Below are 23330 nucleotides of genomic sequence, written 5' to 3'. Positions count from 1 at the left end.
CAAGAGCTCAGGAAGGCTACCGACTTATCTCTCCGGGCCACCAAGGAGACGGCAAAATCAATAGGCCGCTCTATGGCAGCCCTGGTGGCCACGGAGAGACATTTATGGCTCAACTTATCAGATATAAAAGAGCGAGATAAGTCTGTGCTTCTAGATGCACCTGTGTCTCCCCTGGGCCTCTTCGGCGACTCGGTTACATCTGTCGTTGAGAGGTTCCAGGAGGCAAAAAGACAGTCGGCGGCCTTCCAAAAGTTCCTCCCTCGCCGCTCTGCCGAGGTTGCTGAGCGGGAGCAGCCTCGGCTGTCTACAAGCTCCTCGACTGCGCATAGAGCGCAACAGAAACAAAGTGTTGCCACCCGTGCTCCCCCGCAAAGATCTTGGGGACCGGGGAGGGCAACGCAAGCGAAGCCTTCCAAGGGTAAGACAGATCTGCGGACTGTCATTATCGCGAGGAAGGCTTCGAAGAAGTCCTGACGTCAGGGGTTCAGGACTTCTGAGGGCAGCCCCCTCCGGAGAGGGTCTTGTAAAATTAAAATCTATAATACTAACCCCTCTTCGGCGCCCTCAGGGGGCCGTTCTGCCAACCCCGCCGTCTCGTGCGTTACAGGGCGCAGCGGCCCCCACCGACCCTCTGAGGAGGGCCGGTCAGCGCTTGATTCGACTTCTTCCTGCCGGTGCGCCGCTCCAGGGCGTCGAGCCAAGTGCTCAAAAAACACCAGAGACCAGCCTCGAGAGGTTGGTTCCCTTAGTAGAATTTTTGGAAGAATGGAAACGTCTTCCCAATATTTCTCAGTGGGTACTGCAGATGATAGAAAAGGGTTACAAAATACAATTCGGGTCTCGCCCGCCCCAGTTCAACGGGGTCCTCCCTACAGTGGTGGGCCCCCAGCAGTCTCTGGTCATGGAACAAGAAGTTATGACACTTTTGCAAAAAGGAGCTATCGAGAGGGTTCCTCCTCCCGGCAAACAGTCAGGGTTTTACAGCCGCTACTTCATAGTTCCGAAGAAGGATGGAGGGTTGCGTCCTATTCTAGATTTACGCATGTTAAATCGCTCAGTACAAAAGCTCAAGTTCAAGATGCTTACACTCAGACAGATCACCACACAGATCAGGTCCGAGGACTGGTTCGTGACAATAGATCTGAAAGACGCGTACTTTCATGTGTCAATCCATCCTTCACACTGGAAGTTCCTCAGGTTCGCTTTCGGGGGCGAAGCTTACCAATACAAGGTTCTTCCGTTCGGCCTATCTCTTTCACCCCGCACCTTCACAAAGTGCGTGGATGCGGCTCTGGCTCCGCTGAGACTCCAGGGCATCCGCGTGCTGAATTATATCGACGACTGGTTGATTCTGGCTCAATCAGAGCAACAGGCAGTTCAACATCGAGATGTAGTTCTGTCACACATGAGAAGGTTAGGGTTGAGACTCAATACCAAGAAGAGTGTGCTTCTTCCAGCTCAAACTACCAGCTATCTAGGGGTAGTTTGGAATTCCACGACGATGCAGGCACATCTGTCTCCTGCCCGGGTGAATTCTATTCTCTCAACCATGAAAGGGGTGAAATTAGGCCAGTCACTCACTGTAAAACAGTTTCAGAAACTGTTAGGTCTGATGGCAGCCGCTTCCAACGTGATACCTTTTGGTCTGCTGCACATGAGACCGTTACAGTGGTGGCTCAGAACCAGGGGGTTTTCTCCGAGGGGAAATCCTTTTCGCACAATCAAGGTCACGCGGCGATGCCTTCGTGCCTTGGCAGTGTGGAAGAAACCCTGGTTTCTGTCCCAAGGTCCTGTGTTGGGGGCTCCTTGTCGTCGCAAAATGCTAACGACGGATGCGTCTCTCACAGGCTGGGGGCGATCATGAGTGGTCGCTCAGCTCAGGGTCTTTGGGGGGACCATCATCGTTCCTGGCACATAAATCAGCTGGAGATGATGGTGGTATTTCGAGCACTCAAATACTTCCTCCCAGACCTAAGGGGCCATCACGTGTTAGTTCGTACAGACAACATGTCGGTGGTCTCCTATATCAACCATCAGGGGGTCTGAGGTCTCGCCAGCTGTGCAAATTATCACATCAGATCCTCCTATGGTCCCAGGGGAAATTTCTCTCTCTGAGAGCAGCTTATATCCCGGGACATCAAAATGTGGGGGCAGACATCCTGTCGAGGCAGGGGCCGAGGCCCGGGGAATGGAGGCTCCACCCCGAGGTGGTGGAGCTGATATGGAAGAATTTCGGTCGCGCAGAAGTCGACTTGTTTGCCTCGAAAGAGACGTCTCATTGCCCGTTGTGGTATTCTTTGACCCCTCTGGGGCTGGATGCTATGGTACAGACGTGGCCGAGGCTGCGTCTGTACGCATTTCCCCCGATCGCTCTGCTCCCCGGAGTTCTGGAGAGGGTTCGACGGGACGGGGTCCGTCTAATATTGGTAGCCCCGTTCTGGCCGACCCGGATATGGTTCACGGATCTAGTATCCCTCTTAGAAGGCTCCCCCATGGAGATTCCAATCAGGCAGGACCTTCTGTCTCAAGCGGGTGGCTCAATAGTTCACCCCCGCCCGGAGATATGGAAACTGTGGGCCTGGCCCCTGAGGGGGCCGAGCTCATAGAATCCGGTCTCTCAACCGAGGTTGTAGAGACCATTCTCCACTCCAGAGCTCCATCCACGAGAAAACTTTATGCGTATAAGTGGAAGCTGTTTGCTACTTGGTGTAGCCGACTACAGGTGGATCCGTTCCACTCCTCCATCAGTCATGTACTGCAATTTCTCCAAGAAAAATTCTCGGATGGTTTAACCCCTTCTACATTGAAGGTATATATTGCAGCGATTTCTGCTTATCACGCTAAAATAGAAGGCGTTTCTGTGGGTAGAAACCCTTTAGTCATACGTTTTCTCCGTGGTACTCAGAGGCTGAGGCCTGTGGTACGCACAAAAACTCCGTCCTGGGACCTAGCCATTGTGTTGGAAGGGTTAGCTGCGGCTCCCTTTGAACCTTTGGAAGAAGTGTCTGAGAAGTTTCTCACTTTGAAAACCATATTTCTTCTGGCCATAACATCTCTCAAAAGAATTGGAGATTTACAAGCACTATCCGTTGCTCCTTCATGTCTAGACTTTGCACCTGGAATGGTCAAAGCTTTTCTGCATCCGAGACCTGGGTATATTCCCAAGGTCCCTACAAGTGTCCCGGGGCCGATTGTGCTGCAGGCCTTTTGTCCTCCACCTTTTGCAAATGCGGATCAGGAAAAACTAAATCTGCTCTGCCCAGTGAGGGCTTTAGATGCTTACGTCCACAGAGCTGCCCTGTGGCGAAAATCTGAACAATTATTTGTATGTTACGGATCTCCTAACAAAGGAGGTCCGGCGTCCAAGCAGAGAATGAGTAAGTGGGTGGTCGAGGCCATCTCGCTTGCCTATGAGTCTTCCGGGCAGCCTTCTCCATTGGCTGTCCGGGCACATTCCACCAGGGGTATGGCTGCCTCAAAGGCTTTGATGTCAGGGGTTCCCCTCAATGACATATGTGAGGCTGCTGGGTGGTCGTCTCAGCATACCTTTATTAGGTTCTATAACCTTGATTTGGGCTCCACTCCAGGGTCCTCAGTACTGTCGTCCTGAAGAGATAACAGACATGCATTTGGTCCTATGGCCTAGTTGGGATAGCGTTCCCAAAGCGCTTACGCAGCGTCGATGTTCCCATGAAAGGGAACGTCTCGGGTTACATCTGTAACCCTGGTTCCCTGAATAAGGGAACGAGACGCTGCGTAGCTTAGCCATACTCCCAGCACGCCTGTGAGCGTCTGCTTCATCCCTATTTCAGAAGCTGGCGTTCTTTGTTCTCAAGGGTGCTTTATAGTTTCCTAGTCCGTGACGTCACCCGCTCTGACGTCCCGTCACACTATTGGTTCGATTTCACGAGTGCTTCAAGACGTAAGACACAGAGGCGTTCCCAAAGCGCTTACGCAGCGTCTCGTTCCCTTATTCAGGGAACCAGGGTTACAGATGTAACCCGAGACGTTTCCCCTACATAAAACCAAAAAAAAAAAGCAAATAAATAGCTAGGGAAATAATAATAAAAAAAAGTTATGGCATAAATGAAGCACATTTACAGGAGACAGAAAAGTCCCAATCTTTTTCTGTTCATGTATTAACATGACGTCCACCAGCTAGCATTGCATGGCAATTCAGAAGCTTACCTCTCTCATAGTAATGTAGTGTTCAAGCTCCTTTCTGAAGATGGATGGCAAGAGGATAAGCCCAGCCCTCAAGTCAATTCCTGCAATGTGGAAAAACATCCTACTTTCACAATCACATTTTTTGCAATGTGGTAAAGCAAATTACATATATTGTGAGTGTCACTAGCAATGTGATTATCTCTACCTGGTAGATCTTCAGCCAGGGCATCCTGTCTTGTTTTAGTGTACTGTTTTGCTAGGGAAGACTTTGGCTTGGCAAGTTTCAGCACATTTGGCAGATCTCTAGTGAAGCCCTCTCTGAAACGATTCGGTCAATCTCATAAAAAAAAAAAAAAAAAAAAAAAAAAGTGAAGTCATGATTAACATTTAGTGCATCACTGAAAGCAATTTTATTTCATAAAATGCTGTTAGGTTTCTATTCTGTAGCCTTTACAGATATATTTTCAGAAATATTTTCTGCGATAGCAATCAACAAGTCTTCAATTTCACAATTTCCAAAATCATAATAGAATGCTTCCTTGTAACATTCAGATGTTTTCAATACTCACTCCATCAGGCATTCTTAAGTATGGGTACTTTCTGACTACATCCTCCACAGACATTCCTTCCATGACTTCTCTCAACGTCTCCAGGAGAATGTTTGTGCCATGCGGTCTTTGACAGTCAAGATGTCTGGATGAGTCTTCCGATACTATACGTCGTAGAACATTCACATGGGCCTCAACAGGCATTTAATCCTCCCCAACACTAGTGATGCCCGAGATCAAAACTGCTTCATGATTCTTTTGTTTTGAACCAATGATTCGGAGCGTGTATCACACTGCTAAAGTCACGTGATTTTAGTAAACGAGGCTTCGTTACGTCATCACTGTTTCTAAACAGTTTGAAATTTCAATGGTTCACCGATAGAGGGCGATGATAAAGTGAGCCTATAGAGCTTGGCAAACTACGTCACTGCGCGTTGCATTCTGGGTAGTCGCCGCCATGTTTTATGTCACGCTCAGGAGTGTACAATGACAATAAATACAAATCACCAGATGAAAAAACGACTTTATTTACGTTCATTTTTTAAAGAGCTGCTTGTACTTACTGAAAAAAAAGTGATTAATATTTGAATCTCTTGTGTTCATTCGATCGCTCAGTCGTGTTGCCAGTACACGATATATACACACATAGAAATCATACTGACGCCTTCTATCGGACCACACACAGGACAAAAGAGATTTCTCTATTTCAGTTTTTAATAACTAAGTGGCACCGATATATCTGCCAGATAAAATAATAAACACAATATAGATTGATGTCAGCCAGCATATCAACATATCGCCCTGATTTCTTCATGTTAAAGCATTAAGGGATAACATGACCATCTGTAATGCAGCTCTGAAATGAATTATATTGTGGAGTCGCTACACCAAGTAAGTTTTACTGGACCTAAAGGGAATAAATACATGATTTCTTACCGAGACAAGCTGAACAATGATCAGAGGTGTTGCTTTATCAACACGGATAGTGATCGCAATTAGGCCTATATCCCAAATGACATTTCTAAACGCGTTTTCGTACATTATTCATGGCGTGAGCACGTACATATTCAAACAGATCAGAAGTTATTAATCTGTAATAAATACAAATGACAAAGCCAAATTTTGGTCAAAATTATTTTGAGTTTCACTTTCACAATTGTGTCTGTAATGATGGGTCAGTAGACAATGGATCCATTTGCAGCTTTATTAGGAAGGCAATGGTAACAGACAGGGGCAAGACAGTACCGTAAATAGGGACAGGCAAAGGTCGAGGCTGGCTGCAAGGAGACAGAGTCGAGTCACAGGCAAGGGGTCGAGACAAGCGGCAAAACAATCACAGAATCGAAGAACAGGCAGTAAACAAGGCAGGCGGCGGAGGTTCGGCAGAGATAAACAGTCCAAGTAATAACAGAAGGTCAATCCACAAAGAAACGCTCAGAAATGATCACTTACAGCAAATCAAGACTTCGCGATGGTGTGTGTGTGTGTGTGTGTGTCTTAAATAGTGTGAGTGTGAGTGGATGCAGGTGTGGAAGTGATCAGTCCCAGGAATGCGGGCCTATGGGTAATGGAGTCCAGATGCTAAGAGTCAATATTCGGGTGACGGCTCCCTCCGGTGGTCCGGAGGATGCACCGGGGGAGCTGTATTCGTAACAGAGCCCCCACCCTGCGAGCGGCTCCTGACGCGAGGAGGCGGACGCCGAGGTCTTCCACGAGGTCGCGGGGCCGGTCTTTCCGGATGCGTCCGATGGAATTCTTCCATGAGGTTGGGGTCCAGAATGTCGCTGGCGTTGACCCAGGATCGCTCCTCTGGACCGTACCCCTCCCAGTCCACCAGGTACTGGAGCCTCGGACCCCGGCGTCGGGAATCGAGCAACTCTCGAACATGAAAAGCCTCCTCGCCCTCGATTATCAGCGGTGGGGGACGTGGACCCTCAGCTCCCTCCGGCTCCCCTCTCGGACCCCCGGCGGGTTTCAGTAGCGAAACATGAAAAGTGGGAGAAATGCGATAATTAGAAGGCAGATCTAAACGGAAAGATACTGGAGTGATTTGTTTTAGAATTTGGAGAGGCCCGACATACCTGGGACTGAGCTATCTGCAGGGTAGTCTCAGGCGGAGGTCTCGTGTGGACAGCCACACCCACTGGCCCACAATGTACTGAGGATGGGGTCGACGACGCCGATTGGCCTGCGCTTCCTGTCTCCTGACTGCGGGCTGGAGATGATGATGAGCCAAGTCCCAGGTTTTCTCACTCTTCTGCATCCACGCATTGACCGCCGGTAATTCCGAGGGTTCACCGGACCAGGGGAACAGTGGTGGTTGATAACCCAGGACGCACTGGAACGGAGTAATGCCGGTTGAAGGTTTCCTTAACGAATTTTGAGCATACTCCGCCCACATGAGATAGCGGCTCCATTCTGCTTGTTGATGCTGGCAATAGGTTCGGAGGAAGCGAGTGAGTTCTTGGTTTAGGCGTTCCGTTTATCCATTCGACTCAGGATGATAACCCGACGTAAGGCTGATGTTCACATTCAAGTTCTTGAAGAAGGCGGTCCAGACCCTGGAAGTGAATTGAGGACCCCTGTCTGACACAATGTCATCGGGTAAACCATAAAACCTGAACACGTAGTTGCATAGAAGTTCTGCAGTCTCGAGGGCGGTGGGCAGTTTGGGAAGTGAGATTAGCCAACAAGCTTTGGAGAAGCGATCTACTATAGTGAGGATAGTGGTGTTGCCCTGAGAGGGCGGCAGATCTGTGACAAAGTCTATAGAGATGTGGGACCAAGGGCGCTGTGGAACAGGAAGTGGCTGCAGTAATCCGGCTGGTGACTGGTGAGATGGCTTGGAGGTCTGACAGGCTGTACAGCGGTGGATGAACTGTGTGACGTCTTGTGGTAAGGATTCCCACCAGAAGCGATTCTGTAGCAAATCGAGGGTGGCGGAGATACCAGGGTGACCAGAACTGGGCGAGTCATGTACATGATGGAGAATCCTTTCTCTCATGTGTGCAGGAACGTACGTGCGGTTGGGTGGACAAGTGGTAGGTGGAGGGGTCTGATCGTTGGCCTGTGTCAATTCGGTCATGATATCCCATTGAACGGGTGCGAGAAGGAGTGACTCAGGAATAATGTGTTCTGTGGTTTTGGGCTGCTCAGTGTGTTCAGATTGACGTGATAATGCGTCGGCTTTGGTGTTCTTCGAACCAGGCCTGTATGTGACATGAAAGTGGAACCGAGTGAAGAACATAGCCCAGCAGGCCTGTCGTGGATTCAGTCTCTTGGCCGTGCAGAGATATTCGAGATTCTTATGGTCGGTGAGAACAGTGAATGAGTGTTGTGCCCCCTCCAACCAATGGCGCCATTCCTCGAGGGCGGCCTTCATGGCCAGTAACTCCCGGTCCCCTACATCGTAATTCCTTTCAGCTGCTGTCAACTTACGGGAGTAGAAGGCGCAAGGGTACATCTTTTCAGGATTGCCATGACGTTGAGAAAGAACGGCGCCTAAACCAGTGTTGGAGGCATCTACCTCTACGATGAACGGCCATTCAGGATCCGGATGGCGGAGAATGGGGGCTGTTGTGAAACGGTTCTTGAGTTCTTGAAATGCTACGTCTGCTTCCCTGGACCACTGGAGGCGAGGCGATGAGCGTTTGGTCATGGAGGTCAGGGGAGCAGCTACACAACTGAAGTTTCGAATAAACCGTCTATAGAAGTTGGCAAATCCCAGGAATCGCTGTAATTCCTTCATCGTGTGTGGTTTGGGCCATTCCAGTACCGCCTTTGCCTTGCCGTCGTCCATGGCGACCCCGTCTCTACTGATGATATATCCGAGGAAGGCGGTGGAGGTTTGGTGGAATTCACACTTTTCAGCTTTGGCGTATAATTGGTGTTCGATGAGTCTCTGTAGAACGTCTCTCACATGTTGAATGTGTTCGTCAAGGGAGTTTGAGTAGATTAGAATGTCGTCAATGTAAATTATGACCCAGCGATTTAACATGTCTCTGAATACGTCATTCATGTAGGATTGGAACACAGCTGGACTGTTGGATAGCCCGAACGGCATGACGAGGGTTTCATAGTGACCGGACGTTGTGGAAAAGGCTGTCTTCCATTCATCCCCTTCTCGAATACGAATAAGATTGTAGGCGCACCGGAGATCTAATTTTGTGAAGTACTTGGCCTGTCTTAACTGTTCAAGGGCTGCTGGCACTAGAGGCAGGGGATAACGGAATTTCACGGTTATGTCGTTTAGACCACGATAATCAATACAGGGTCTTAGGCCTCCGTCTTTCTTCTTGACGAAGAAAAATCCTGCAGATGCCGGTGAGGTGGATGGACGGATGAACCCCTTGGCTAACTCTTCCTCAATGTAAGTGTTCATGGCTATGGTTTCGGGTTGAGAGAGAGGGAAGATCCGACCCTTGGGAGGGACTGTTCCGGGTAGAAGTTCAATGGCACAGTCACTGGAGCAGTGCGGAGGAAGTTCGGTGGCTTTCTGTTTGCTGAAGGCTACTGCAAGATCGGCGTACATGGGGGGAATGTTCACTTTCTCAGGGGTTTCGGCATGCAACGTTAGTGCTCGTAGTGGTAGTGGTTTTACTGGTCGCAGACAGTGGCTGAGGCAGCGGTTGTCCCACTGGAATATTTCCCCCTCTCTCCATGATACGTGTGGGTTATGTGAGCGTAACCAAGGCAGACCCAGGATGATGGGGTTATGCGGTGAGTGAATGACATAGAAACTGATCAGTTCTTGATGAAGGATGCCGACTTGAAGTTGAAGCTCAGAGGTGAGATGGGCTACTTTTCCTCTTCCGATTGGCTTCCCATCTAACGCTTCCACTGTCAATACAGAATGGCAGTCGATTAATGGAATGTTGTGTTCTGTGATGAAAGTATCTGACATAAAGTTCCCTGCTGCCCCAGAATCCAGCAGCGCGTGTGTGGAGATAATACGATCATCAAGTGTGAGTTGAACAGGAATTTTGAAGCCGTTTGATGAGTAGTTATGAGCCTATGATGGAACTCACCGCTTTGGGATTCGTAGACTCTGGTCGGATTGGGCAGTTAACTTTGATGTGGCCTGATTGCCCGCAGTAGAAGCAGAGGTGTAGTTGTCGTCTTCTCTCCCTCTCTTCTGGTTTGAGAGGTGTAAAACCGAGTTGCATGGGCTCAGGATTCAAGCTGTTGGTGGTGGCTGCCCGGGTGGGACGTCGAGTGCGAAGTAAGTGGTCAACATGGATGGACACTTCGATGAAGGAATTCAATGAGCTGCCCTCGTCACGACATGCCAGCTCCGCTTGTAATTCCATTGATAATCCACGACGGAATAGAAGTTTCAGTGTGTGCTCCACCCAGTTTGTTTGTGCTGCCAGAGTGCGGAATTGTAAAGCGTATTCTGCCGCCGTGGTTTTGCCTTGGGTCAAGGAGAGCAGTTGATCGCCTGGGCTCAGGCCGCCCGCTGAGTGTTCGAATACCTCTCTGAATCGCTGTAGGAAGTCGGTAAATGAGAGGAACGCCGAACCATCGTCCCGCCAGACAGCTGTGGCCCAATCCAGAGCTTTACCAGTCAGTAGAGAACAGACGAAAGAGATACGACTGGTGTCTGGGGCATACAAAGAGGGTTGTTGATTCACATATAGCGAACATTGCAGCAGGAAGCCCTTACATTTGCTTGGTGTTCCATCAAACTTCTCGGGGAGAGCCAGCCGTGGATTCCCAGGTGGTGGATTGGCTGGCGTGGGGGTGATGGGTGCAGCTGGTGGCGGTGTGGAGACCTCAGTGGGATTGAGGCGTAGGCCCTGCAGCGTCTTCACCAGCTCCTCCGTGAGAGAAGTGAGGCGTGTGAGCTGGTGGTGGTGCATGGCTAATTGGCTGGCTTGAGCTGACAACTCTGGAGAGCTGGGCCAGTGCTGCTGGATCGCTGAGTGGCGAAGTCTTCTGTAATGATGGGTCAGTAGACAATGGATCCATTTGCAGCTTTATTAGGAAGGCAATGGTAACAGACAGGGGCAAGACAGTACCATAAACAGGGACAGGCAAAGGTCGAGGCTGGCAGCAAGGAGACAGAGTCGAGTCACAGGCAAGGGGTCAAGACAGGCGGCAAAACAATCACAGAATCGAAGAACAGGCAGTAAACAAGGCTGGCGGCGGAGGTTCGGCAGAGATAAACAGTCCAAGTAATAACAGAAGGTCAATCCACAAAGAAACGCTCAGAAATGATCACTTACAGCAAATCAAGACTTCGCGATGGTGTGTGTGTGTGTCTTAAATAGTGTGAGTGTGAGTGGATGCAGGTGTGGAAGTGATCAGTCCCAGGAATGCGGGCCTATGGGTAATGGAGTCCAGATGCTAAGAGTCAATATTCGGGTGACGGCTCCCTCCGGTGGTCCGGAGGATGCACCGGGGGAGCTGTATTCGTAACAGTGTTTCTAAGCCGGAAGGCAGAAAATGAGGGACATTGCTTAACGTGAAAAAGCTTAAAGTGGCTTAATTTACTAATGCTAATGCTTTATTAGTTTGGTGTTTACTACAGAAAAGCAGATGAGCCCCCTCCCATAAAGAAAACACTTAATGGACAGTGACTTAACGTGTAATAAGACGGGTTCTGTTCATATTCTTATCTGCTTTGCTGTAACTATTACTTGCGTTCGTTCAAATTCTGGGTTATTAGTAAGATGTTTACTTACATTACGCCACGTTAAGCTTATTAGAATGTCCAGAAAATGGGACAAAATGGCGCTCCATTTCACATCCGTTTTCCACGCTGGTCAGTATATGCATATAGTTCATACCACAGCCAGCGTTCACCATTCTAATATGTTTTTAACTGTATAATATACATTTTAACATCTTCCTCCACTATTTCCCAGTCTCTACTGTACTGTCCGTGACCTAATGTCCCAGAATGCAATGCGCTGCTGACGTCACGTTCCCAGACTCTATTAATCATGCAGATTCATTGAGAACTATTGAACAAGTGTCTAGGGCAGGGGTACTCAACAGGTGGCCCGCGGGCCGCATCCGGCCCGTCAGCATTACATTTGTGGCCCGCATCATGCTACATATAAATGTATATTTATTATAATTTGCGTCCAAAATTAGCGTGAATATTACTTCGTTTTTTTACACGTACACAAGGGTAGGCGTACAGTGCGCGTGACGCTGTAATCATCAGCAGAGAACGCGTATAGAGTACACGCGCAGCAAAGTTTTTCTAACCGCAAAGAACAATATAAACTGAAGGCACTTTGCAGACGGAACAAGAGTAACAACATTTTAGATTAAAAGATACCAGCAACTCTAATTTTAAACAAGTACAAAGACATTTTATTGTAACTATTTGAGCGAAAAAGACTAGACAAGCATGAATCTCTCTAGTGCGCATGTGTCGAGCACTTGTGTTCGTGAACGCAATCAAAGGCTCGAGACTGTGCGCAAGTAAAAAACAAAGTAACCTTATTTTTCCATGATGAAATGCAGTTGACATTCCTCAAACTTTGCAGTCTGTAAGTTGCCGAGCATCATGAAAAACACACCTTTTATTCTTAATGTCAATGTGTTATAAACAGAAAGCAAGCAGCGCTCCCATTACAGATCTGTCATCACATCATTGAGCTCACGGAGAATATCTGATTTATCATGTTTACAACGTTGGTTATAGTTAGGTAATTCATGAGATTGTGATTGAACATTAAAAAAAAAGAAAAAAAAAAGATTTTTGGGTTCTTACCAAATTAAAAGGTAATAATAATATAAATAATAAAACGTTTATTCTCTGAGTATAAATAGGTGCTATAAAAAGTGTTAAAAAGGTGCAATGGAGTATAAAAAAAAAACTATAAAAAGTGCAATGTTTTCGTCTTACGGACAAACTCTTATTAGCCAGTGAACAACAGCCAGACCTTAAATTTCTTGTGAAAAGAAATTAAATAAGGATGAATAAGGAATGAATAAGGATTTCTTTTCATCAGTTCTTGTTTTTCTTTATGCATTTGTACATTAAGAATACAGCAAGACAAGCTATTAACCATTTTTTTAAATGCCATTTATCATGTTAAGTGACACTTTAAAAAGGACACCATACTATTAAGACTTAGCTAGATAATAAACTGCACTTTTAGTAAATAAACAGTAAAACTACAAATATTGTCTTAAGTAGGCCTAAAAAGTCTTACGATCCAAGTTATAACTTGTGGCCCTTCGCGTTTCATTTGGTTGAAATGCGGCCCTCTTGGCCTCTGAACTTGAGTACTCCTGGTCTAGGGCTATACCCTATGGTTTTACCTGATCTCTGATCAGTTTTATACATTTGTAGATGTTTTAATTATACATTAGAATAATTAAAATGAATAATGGTAGTTATTAATCTCTTATTGGCCTGTTTAGCTTGAGCCATGGAACAAAGAAACAAGCCTTTAAAATTGATAAAAGAACACATATTATACAGACACTCTATATTTAATCTTATTAGATGATAAGTTAATTCCATTTGATTGATTTTACTTTCGATAAAACTTTTGCAATACATTTGTTAATTGGTATTTTTAATGCATGTTTGGCCTGAGTTTTGTTGCATTTCCACTGGTCTGACCACTAGGGGTCACCGTGGAGACGGGTGTCAGATTATTTCGAAGCCTCGAATCATTACGGCACATTTGCTGTTTCAGTGTTTCACGAAGCCTCGATCTGCCCATCACTACCCAACAATAGTTTCCTTTGTCAAAACAACAGAAACAGATAATGCTTAGACTGTGACAGATAATGACAGCGACAGATATATTAACAAAAAGTCTGCACACTCATTGAACAAGGTGTTTTAGATAATATAAAAAAAAAAAAAAGACTGAACTGCATGAACAATGAGACCTAATGTTCAGTCAGTGAAAGAGTTAAGTGTTTGCAAAAAAATGTCTATTATCTGCCTTACATTTTCCTGCCCTAAGTGAAACGCAAAAGTGATTAAAGTTGAAAAATAAATTATGCATATAACAGTTACATATTCTACACTAGCTGGCTTTCGACAGAAACTTTAAGATGCACTCGTGGATCTAGACTGCTTTGTACAGCCGAACTTCTTCAGCTTTCTGACTTCTGTCACTGACAAGTGGTGCATGTTCTGCTTTCAATTTCCACTTTAGAGACATGAGCCAGGTGTGCTAGTAAAACAATTAGTTGCAGAACAGCTCACCGCACTCAGTTTTTAATTTAAGAGTGTTCTTGACCAATAATATTTAACTAGTTAATGTTACTAATATTTACCATAATTCCGATAGTGAAGGCATAAAAACGACGAGCTCTTGTGCAAGACGCTGCAAAAGACACAAGACGTGATAGTTTAGTCTGAAAAAAAATATTTTTAATCAAGAAACAACATTTATGTAAGATTTTGTTGCTGAATTGAAAAATATCATTTAATTTGAGCAGATTTTGATATTCCACAGCAGACGGCGCGAAGCCGGAAAAATGGGTTGCACTGCCCAAGTCTGCAGGGGCTAAATGGCGATGGCAAGTGGAAGCATTTCCACGGCTTAATTGACTAAATGAACAAAATAACTCTAAAATAACCATGTGCGAAACCCAACAAACCATAACGTGCTTAGTGTAGTTAACGATAGCTTTTATGCTTGTAAACGTTATCAATAGCTAACAGTAGCATGCATGAACAGAAAAAAAAATCAAGATTCGGTTACTTACCCCTGAATTTTCTTTCCTCTTCTTCGTTAATCTGTATCCCAGCTTCAATTATTTTCTGAATAGGTTCATCCGTGGAAAAACTCGACAAAGATGGACAATTAACCGAGATTTTTGGCTCATTTCACGCATGAGAGAAAGAAAGTGCATTGTGCAATGGCAAGTAGATATGGCGCTCGCGCCTTCTAAATAGAAGAGCCAATGGCTGATTGGTAAAGTCATTGCGTCATCTCAGCGACTGTTAAAAGCTCCGGTTGCTATGGAAACATTGTACTTTCAAAATAATGATGTGAAAGAGATAAACCCTTTCCACAAAGTAATGCATTCAACAATGCATTTTTATTTTAAATTTTTTTGTAAATTATCACACAAAATTGCTAGTGTGTAAAAGAGGCCATATTCTTGGTATTTGAATCGACCTGGATATCATCATCCTACACTGATATGATATTGTAAATATCTCCAGTTATAATTTGCATAAAAACAATATAAATATAAGAACTAGCTGAAATCCCAGCTGAGTAATTAATGAAATTGTGTTGACATTCACAATTGGATGGAAATTTACCAGTGGCCTTTTTTACTTTAATAATCATCTCTCTTAAATGAAGATTTTGTGATCTCTGATTTGCTGCATAATGTACCTTAAGCTTGTTAAAAGTACAATTATGTACCGGGTACATAATTGTACTTTTAACAAGCTTAAGGTACATTGTACCCTTTACTGTCAGAACTAATTTTGTACCTTTAAATTAAAACAAAGGTTCAAATTTGTCACCTTAAGGACCATTTTCCGTACCTTACATGGTACTTTCATAGCAAATTTACGTTTAGGTACAGAAACTATACCCCTATTTTTCTGTGCGTGTACAATTGTTTGGTTAGGAAATCACAATTAAAAGGGCAGTTTACTTTTAAACAAATAAAATTGTGATTATAAATATTTCATGTATATTTTGCACCAAGATGAACAGTTAATTTGAGAAATTTCATTTGCCATGTCTGAAATTGCATACTGTATCGTAGCTACTAGATGTACTTTTGCGACCATTAAAGTATGTTCTATATCACGGGTGTCCAAACTCGGTCCTGCAGAGTTCAGCTCCAGCTTGCCTCAACACACCAGCCTGGAAGAGTCTAGTTTGTCTAGTAAGAGCTTGATTAGCTGGATTAGAAGTGTTTATTCGGGGTTAGAGCTGAACTCTGCAGGACAGAGGCCCTCCAGGAGCAGGACTCGACAGACCTGCTCTTTATAGTATGAATGAAATTCAGACTACATCTGCCATGTTGGCATTGTCATGTGACCTCCTACAGCATCAGTTGTGTCGCTTTACCACCATCATGGGATAGTCAAGGCCAAATTCAGAGGCTGCATCATTTGTACATTAACAATTTTTTACATTATACATTAAGGTCTAAATGTCAGGTGTGTCAGGTATAGTGACAGGTGTATGTGGAAGTCTTTCCTGTTGAGAAACCTCATAAACGTAAATTCTCTTCCACCTACACATGTGTCACATTCATTTTAATTTAATTTTTGCCTTTGCAGTTCAAATAAACCATTCATCTCACATATTTCAACAGCATCTTGCTTTATTAATATTTATTATGCACTTCTCAAATAACCAAACTTCAACAACATAAGAGCAGATCCCTTGAGCGCAGCTGAAGTGACGCTCAAGTGATCAAGAATATTCCAGTGACAAATAAGATTCTCTCGTCCTCATTTTCTTTCCTTGCATCCTTCTCGCACATCCTGAGAGGGGCGGAGCTAAGGAGCGAGGAAAGGAAGTGAGGATGCACAAATAAGAAATGAAAAGCACCCATATGTATTCTGACATACTCTATTGGTGCACTGTTTTCACTCACTACATAGTATGGAAGTATTCAATTACAGATGATTTACGAACGATGTGGTTTTATGTCATTATGTAACGGCATCATCACACAGTGACATCACAACAACATCATTTAGTGACTTTTAGCAACAAATCGACCTGCCGCTAGCAACTCCTCCTGAAAATTACTTTTTCACATTAAATGCTCAATCAAAACAGCATTACAGAACATCATGCATTAATGTCTGAAGCCTTAAATTCGCAAGCGAGCAACTGTAGCAAGAAAAAAAAACTGTAAACAGAAAAATAGATTAATCTGGAGGAATCAGTTTTCCTCTGACATTACAGGCAATGTATAAACACGCTAAATATGATCTGTTTATGCAGTACGTCTCATTTGGTGCTCGATGTTCATCTTGAACTGTTTACTGCACATCTTTCTGTCCAGATAAATTAATCACTTTAAACACAATTCAACTGATGAAACTGATGATGATGATGATGATGTTCCGTAAAAGTCTAAAACAAAGAGAAGGAACTGTCACTAGTCTCTTTGACACACAGTAATCTGCTGAATGGAAGCTAATGATGATTTTCAATTGCATTATTTATGATTAATATCACTGAGAAAATCATCTGTACCTGTAACTCTGATCTGGACTCGTGTGATGAAGCTCTTGTGTCCTTGATCAGACTGAACTCCACACCAGTATTCTGAATGTTGTTCAGTCACATGACTGATGCTTCCCGACAGGAGCTGCTTTTCTCTGTCATCATACAGCTGGATCTTTCCCTCAGGACTCCATCTTCTGCTCTTCTTCACAGACGTCTCTTCAGCACAGAGATCATCTCCAGATCTCCAGCAGAGAAACTTCACATCATTAATGTGGGATTGTGGGTATTTGCAGCTGATGTTCACAGATCCTCCTGCAGCAGCTGATAGACTGATGCTCTTCTCACAACAATCATCTGTTTCAGACCCAAATCAAGTGCAGCAATGTTACAATGACCAGATATATTCATGGATTCTGTCAAATAATGCATAAGTGACTGAAAGCGTCTCACCGTCTCTGATGTCCAGATTAAATTTAGAGAAGACACTGTATTTTTCAGAAACTTTGACTGTAATCTTATATTCTCCAGAGTCGTTCACATTCAGCTCTCTGATAAACACACGTAAGAGATCTGCAGATCTGTTCTTATAAACAGAGAATCGTCCGTCATGTTTCTGTTCTGCTGTTCCGTTAGTGTTCATTACAGTCAAACATTGATCTGCTGCAGTTTTACAGACTCTCACATTGTTCTTGTGTTTCATCTTATATTTGAAGTTTATAATGACGTTTCCTCCTGAATATCCTCTCACAGTCCTGTTTTGTTGATCTGTTAAACACAAACTCAGATAATTTGTCATTTTGTTCTCAATATAAACACATTTCTGCTCACTTTGCTGCAGCATTTATGAATGAAGTCAGGATTATGAGTGTAAATCTTCCATCAGGAGATCAAAAGGTTATTGATGGAGTCTGTTATGAGTTTCAGGTGTGAACGGCAGTAATTACAGTCAGTGTTGAGTATCGTGATGTTGTGGAGATCATCATGGGTTTGAGCTCTCAGTTACTCACCTCTTATAACCTTCAGATTCACTTTAGTCTTGAAATCTTTTTCTCCTGTTTTACCAAATATACAGTAGTACGTCCCAGAATCCTCTTCACTCAGATTTCTGATAGTCACATTTAAGACTGCTGAACTTGTGTCGTTATACAGAGAGAAGCTTCCAGAATCAACCCATTTATCTTTAGTCTCAGTCTTGATGAGTTCAGAGCATGTGGAGCTCTGATCACCTCGACAAAAAGACATTGCCGTATTTTTTGTCTTATATTTGCATGTGATCTTGACTCCTCCTCCTGAATATCCTGTCACATTCATGGAGCTCACGACACCTACAACAAACCAGCATCTTAATACAACACTAACATATACTGGAGACAGAGTTATTTTAAAGTGTCCCTAAAGGTAATTTCACCATATTAGGTGAAGATAAAGTTGCGTCCCAAATGATACACTATACACTATGCAGTCTACTAAATCATGTAGTGTATGAATTTATTTTGTCATTCAACATCAGAGTCTGATGCCCCTCCGCTACATAATTAAAGCTGTGACAGTCGAGTGCATGAAGTGTTCAAGGCCGTTTACACTAGTGCGTTTTTGTTTTAAAACAGCATTTTAAAATGAAAACGATCTCCGTCTACACTACACGGCCGAAAACGCATGTCACATGACCATTCATGCACACTGGGCATGCGCGTTTCAGTTGCCTCTTGCACATGTAGCTGCAGTATTAAAAAATGCAGAGTTTAACTGCACAATGGCTGCTAAAAATGACAACAAAGCCAGCAAAGACTGCAGTTCAGTCTCCATATTATTGTTTACATGGTTGTCAAGGATACGCAGGTCATGTGGGCGGCCACGCCATCGTTTTCAAAAGTCTCAGTTTTGGTCCGTTTATACTGAAACACAACCTCTGCGTTTTCAAACTAAAACAAGGTCTGCAGCGTTTTCGAAAGTCTTTCAGTTCAAAAACACCGGCGTACTGTAAAAGACAGGTGTAACTGTGGCAAAACTTATGCTTTTTAAAACTAAAACACACTAGTGTAAACAGGCCCAACATTCTGTATTTAAAGTGCACTATTTCTTTTTGAATTGAACACTACTTGTGCTATTCATGGAAGTAAATGAATGACAAATGTTTTTGAAATAAAAACGTTTTTGAGTTGCACTAATTAAAAAAAAAAAACATTTTTAAGGCTTGCATTTTAATGGGCTGAAATTAAACATGGTTGTATATTTAAACAGTGAATATTTCAAAATTCAAAACATTTCACACACATTTGCATTATTAAAAAAGCAATGATCCATATTCACCTTTCAGATTTCACTTCCAAAATATTTGTCTGTTTAAAAATACATCCTATAATATTTAACAGGCAATTTTTAGTTCGCTTCCACAAATTTAGTGGTTCAAATTCGACATAGGTTTATTTGAATCAAAGCAAAAATAATTAGCTATGAAATAGAAAAGAAAAGTCAGTACTGTAAAACATCAAATGCAGTGTTCCTCAACTTGCTTGTATTGTAAGAAACAAAACAGGCAAAACATGCTGTTCTTACTTAGAGTTTTTGTTTTGTTTCTAGTCAAAATATCTTAAAGTTCTTAAATCAAGAAGCATTTTCTTGACAAGTAAAAAATATTTTCTTGTTTTCAGGAAAAATAAGTCAAAATTAAGTAAGTTTTTCCTGAAAACAAGAAAATAATTTTTATTTGTCAAGAAAATGCTTCTTGATTTAAGAACTTTAAGATATTTTGACTAGAAACAAGACAAAAACTCTAAGTAAGAACAGCATGTTTTGCAGTGTGAGAAGGTGGTACAGTATTTGGGGCCATAGACACAGTGTCTGATGAAGCATTATGGTACAGTTTTTTACAATCACTTTGCTACTATTTTCAGAACCTTGATGTCATTTTTCACAACTCTAGACACAAAATTCACAACCAATGATCAAAATGCACATTTTTCAAAACTCTAAATCTTTTCTCAATTGCTTGGATACAATACACATAAAACTTAGATCATTTGTTCATTCAACAAAAATCACCTGTTCAATAAGACACAACTTAACATCAAAGTACTACTATTTCAAAAGGCAATTCACACATTACATTTCAAATGAGTCTCTATTCATTTCCTTACAATGATCTAACTATCAATTGATACAACTGCTCAAAATGATAAGTAACTGTTGCATTACTCTTAATGCATAGTTGTATGGAAACAGAAAAACAATCTTCCATGTTTACTGTAAATCATGAAACTTTCATGGATGTAGCCTAATATTTTATCATAATGCTTCATCAGACACTGTGTCTATGGTCCCAAATACTGCACCACCTTCTCACACTGCAAAACATGCTGTTCTTACTTAGAGTTTTTGTCTTGTTTCTAGTCAAAATATCTTAAAGTTCTTAAATCAAGAAGCATTTTCTTGACAAATAAAAATTATTTTCTTGTTTTCAGGAAAAACTTACTTAATTTTGACTTATTTTTCCTGAAAACAAGAAAATATTTTTTACTTGTCAAGAAAATGCTTCTTGATTTAAGAACTTTAAGATATTTTGACTAGAAACAAGACAAAAACTCTAAGTAAGAACAGCATGTTTTGCCTGTTTTGTTTCTTACAATACAAGCAAGTTGAGGAACACTGCATTTGATGTTTTACAGTACTGACTTTTCTTTTCTATTTCATAGCTAATTATTTTTGCTTTGATTCAAATAAACCTATGTTGTGATTGAACTGTAGTGTTTTACATCAATATATTACAAACTTTGTAAAATGATTCCACTGTGTCAGTAGTATTCTCACACTACTGCAGTACTTTTACAGAGATGTATTTACTGTACATGCAGTACCATAATGAAACCTGTATCACCTATTTTGTTCTACAATATTTAATGATTGTACGAACAATGACACAGTGAAACTATCGGTTGCTTGTGTGTGGGTGATCTATAGTTATGTTTCAATGGTATTTCACAGTAAATTTGTATTTTGAACCAATGATTGTGCAAGTGCAAGATTTCTTTAAAGATGTGAATGGACAATGCAATGTTTTGAACATTAGACAGCCTGACAGTGTTACAAGTGATAACCGTTTTGAGTTTTGTGTCTAGAGTTTTGAAAAATGACATCAAGGTACTGAAAATAGCAGCAAAGTGATTGTAAAAAACTGTAATAAAAAACAAAAACTAAAATAATTAAAGAAATAATTAAAATGAAATCAAGTTTTTTGTCTATGTGGTGTTTTTAATATACTTTAGGACAAACCATGTGCAAATTCATAGGTCAGCACCATTTCTGAGTATTTTATGTTTCAAACTGCAGTAAACCAAAAACCCGCAGTTTGAAATCGGTGGTGTTTGTGACGTCACAGACTACCTTGTAACCAGGGCTTGACATTAAGGGTGCTTTCACATTAGCACTTTTGGTGCGCACCTGGGTTGACGTCAGAGTTCGGTACGTTTGGATGATGTGAACACGGTCTTCTGAACTCGGGTGCGCACCCGCGAACCGTACCCGAGTCCGCTTAGGGTGCTTTCACACTTGGTTCGATTGCCTGGACCGAACCCGAGTTCGATTGCTCCCCCCTCCCCCTGCCCCCACTGGACTGTGTTCACATTATATTATTTGGGTTCGACTCGCAGTTCGTTTACTACGTTGCTTAGTAACGATGGCACAGGAGAAGGCGGCAAAATGCATAACGTTGCTCTCCGCACTTTTATATTTTTGTTTTTGAACCGTTGGTTTTGTTCATAACGACACTTGCCTCTATCTGCCGCGAATGTACAATGCTGAAGGCGAGCAGAAATGAGAAAAGCTACGCTACAGCTCTCTGTTTGCAGCACGTGACTCACGCTCATCGGGAAAGTGAGTGAAACACACACAAACTCACATTTTTATCAAATAATACGGCATTAATAGCGGTTCACTTCCGCAATTTGGTACGTTTGCATTCATATCACAAGCGAACCGTACCGGAGTTCACTTGAACCGCACCCCAGACCACCCTTTTTAAGCGGACTCGGGTACGGTTCGCGGGTGCGCACCCGAGTTCAGAAGACCATGTTCACATCATCCAAACGTACCGAACTCTGACGTCAATCGAACCCGGGTGCGCACCAAAAGTGCTAGTGCGGTTCAAGTGAACTCCGGTACGGTTCGCTTCTGATATGAATGCAAACGTACCAAATTGCGGAAGTGAACCGCTATTAATGCCGTATTATTTGATAAAAATGTGAGTTTGTGTGTGTTTCACTCACTTTCCCAACGAGTGTGACTGACGTGCTGCAAGCAGAGAGCTGTAGTGTAGCCTTTCTTATTTCGCTCACCTTCCGTACTACAGTCGGGCAGATAGAGGCAAGAGCTGTCATGAACAAAACCAACGGTTCAAAAACAAAAATATGAAAGTGAGGAGAGCAACGTTATGCATTTTGCCACCTTCTCCTGCGCCGTCGTTACTAAGCAACGGAGTAAACAGCTGCTGGTTTGATGACGCAAACTAAACGCGGGTCGAACCCAAATAATATAATGTGAACACAGTCCAGTGGGGGAAGGGGGAGGGGGGAGCAATCGAACTCTGGTTCGGTCCAGGCAATCGAACCAAGTGTGAAAGCACCCTAACACCCGCCAACCTGCCAAATGCGGGTAGATTTCAGCTGTGGCGGGTAAGACAAAGTCAACTTTAATCATATAAAATGTAATTTACCAACATCAAAATTGTGGCCAGTGAAAATGCTCAGTGGCTAGTAACTTTGGAAAACCACTAGCCACAGTGGCTGGTGAGCAAAAAAGTTAATGTCAAGCTCTGCTTGTAACCAATCAGAACAACGTGCCGGCAGGCTTTAGCATATCATTAACTGGGTCATTCTACAGAAACGTCCACTTTTGGTATGACAAAATGTCTTAAAATGTATTTCTTTTTCTAACATTTAAACTTAGACCACATTATTATATTACACTTTGACTTTATGAATACGCATAAATGACAGCTTAATGATTTTTAATTGTTTTGTGCATTTATTTAAAGACCGCATGTACCTGTTTTTTTTTTTGTCACTGGTGTTACCTTACTTCTCTGGCATTTTTAGACATTTACAGAAACAGTTACAGAAAAATAATGATAATGCAAAAAATAAGGAGATTATGTGTTTTTTTTAAAAAAACGTCCGTTCTTCGGGTCCGTAGCCCTCCCAGTCCACCAGATACTCCAAAAGACCACCACGGCGCCGGGAGTCCAGAATCTCACGTACAACATAGGCTGTTCCATCGTCCAGGATGAGTGGAAGGGGGGGCTCGACGGCTGCCACGTCAGGTTCTGTGGGAGGAAGAACAGAAGGGTGGTGAGGCTTTAATAGTGAGACATGGAAAGTGGGGTGAATTCTCCTGTATTGTGCTGGGAGTTGTAACCGGTAGGTGACAGGGTTGATCTGTTGCAGGATGGTGAACGGGCCAATGAAGCGGGGACTCAGCT

At 43.2% G+C, this 23330-nt stretch overlaps 1 protein-coding gene across 1 annotated transcript; it reads right to left on the bottom strand.

The window, feature by feature from the left end:
- Positions 1 to 16115: 16115 nt before the first annotated feature.
- On the bottom strand, positions 16116 to 17587 carry LOC137026681 (polymeric immunoglobulin receptor-like). The gene is made up of 3 exons (XM_067394097.1): positions 17309 to 17587; positions 16886 to 17212; positions 16116 to 16762 (listed from the first exon to the last, which is right to left on the bottom strand). The coding sequence occupies exons 1-3, from the start codon at positions 17556 to 17558 to the stop codon at positions 16701 to 16703; spliced, it is 639 nt and encodes a 212-aa protein (XP_067250198.1). The 5' UTR covers positions 17559 to 17587; the 3' UTR covers positions 16116 to 16700.
- Positions 17588 to 23330: the final 5743 nt, after the last annotated feature.

The sequence above is a fragment of the Chanodichthys erythropterus genome, chromosome 9 (genome assembly GCF_024489055.1).
Source record: "Chanodichthys erythropterus isolate Z2021 chromosome 9, ASM2448905v1, whole genome shotgun sequence".
NCBI classification, from domain to species: domain Eukaryota; kingdom Metazoa; phylum Chordata; class Actinopteri; order Cypriniformes; family Xenocyprididae; genus Chanodichthys; species Chanodichthys erythropterus.
Note: the sequence above shows the minus strand (reverse complement) of the source record. Positions and strands in the feature narration are given on the sequence as shown.

Bases quoted from the DNA above. Each gene is read 5' to 3' on its own strand.
- LOC137026681 (XM_067394097.1), bottom strand. From the start codon at position 17,558: ATGAAACACAAGAACAATGTGAGAGTCTGTAAAACTGCAGCAGATCAA. The intron at 17,213-17,308 runs GTGAGACGCTTT...GGTCTGAAACAG, and splicing joins TAATCTGGACATCAGAGACG to ATGATTGTTGTGAGAAGAGC. The intron at 16,763-16,885 runs GTACAGATGATT...TCTTTGTTTTAG, and splicing joins AGTCCAGATCAGAGTTACAG to ACTTTTACGGAACATCATCA.